The following is a 711-nucleotide window of genomic DNA, read 5'->3' on the forward strand; positions in this document are numbered from 1 at the left end:
TTACTTGGGGAACCCCCCCCATCCCGGACCCACCGCTGGGGGGCTGAGCGCGGGGTGGCAGTGGGTCAGCAGCTCGTAGAGCGTCACTCCAAAGGACCAGACGTCTGATGCAAAGGAGAACTTGCACTCCTTGAGGCACTCCATGGCGAACCTGGGGGGCACTTATGGGGCACGCTTATGGGGACACTGGGGGGTGGGCACAAGGAGGTCACACTTATGGGGGCACAATGGGGACGTGGGGTGACAGGGACCCAATGGAAAACTTATGAGGTCCCTATGGGGACACAACAGGGATTCAATGGGGACATGGGGGGACAGGGACCCAATGGGGACCCAACAGGGATCCTATGGGGACACAAAGGGGACCCAATGGAGACCCAATGGGGACACAGGGTGACAGGGACCAATGGAGACACTATGGGGACTGTGCAGGAACTCTATGGGAACAAATGGGGACCCAATGGGGGACCCAACGGGGACATGGGGTGACGGCCCACCAGAAGACGGGGCTGTCGCCGTCGTCGCGCACGCGGTAATAATCGCAGCCGTGGGGCAGCGCTTTGGCCAGGCCGAAGTCGCCGATCTTGACACGGCGGTCGCTTTCCAGCAGCACATTGCGGGCTGCCAGGTCCCGGTGGATGTAGTGCAGGGAGTGCAGGTAGGCCATGCCCTGAGGGGGGGTGGGGGCGTTTGGAGGGGGGAAAACGGGGG

At 62.6% G+C, this 711-nt stretch overlaps 1 protein-coding gene across 1 annotated transcript in view; it reads right to left on the minus strand.

The window, feature by feature from the left end:
* LOC100542141 (non-receptor tyrosine-protein kinase TYK2) overlaps positions 1–681 on the minus strand; it is a 9690-nt gene extending 9009 nt beyond the window's left edge. The window contains exons 1-2 of the mRNA XM_019621205.2: positions 498–681; positions 5–151 (exon numbers count right to left, since the gene is read on the minus strand). Coding sequence (XP_019476750.1) covers positions 5–151; positions 498–667 — 317 coding nt within the window. The 5' untranslated portion in view covers positions 668–681. The remainder of the gene's footprint in view (positions 1–4; positions 152–497) is intronic.
* Between the last annotated feature and the right edge of the window lie 30 nt (positions 682–711).

Source organism: Meleagris gallopavo, chromosome 18 (assembly GCF_000146605.3).
Source record: "Meleagris gallopavo isolate NT-WF06-2002-E0010 breed Aviagen turkey brand Nicholas breeding stock chromosome 18, Turkey_5.1, whole genome shotgun sequence".
NCBI lineage: Eukaryota > Metazoa > Chordata > Aves > Galliformes > Phasianidae > Meleagris > Meleagris gallopavo.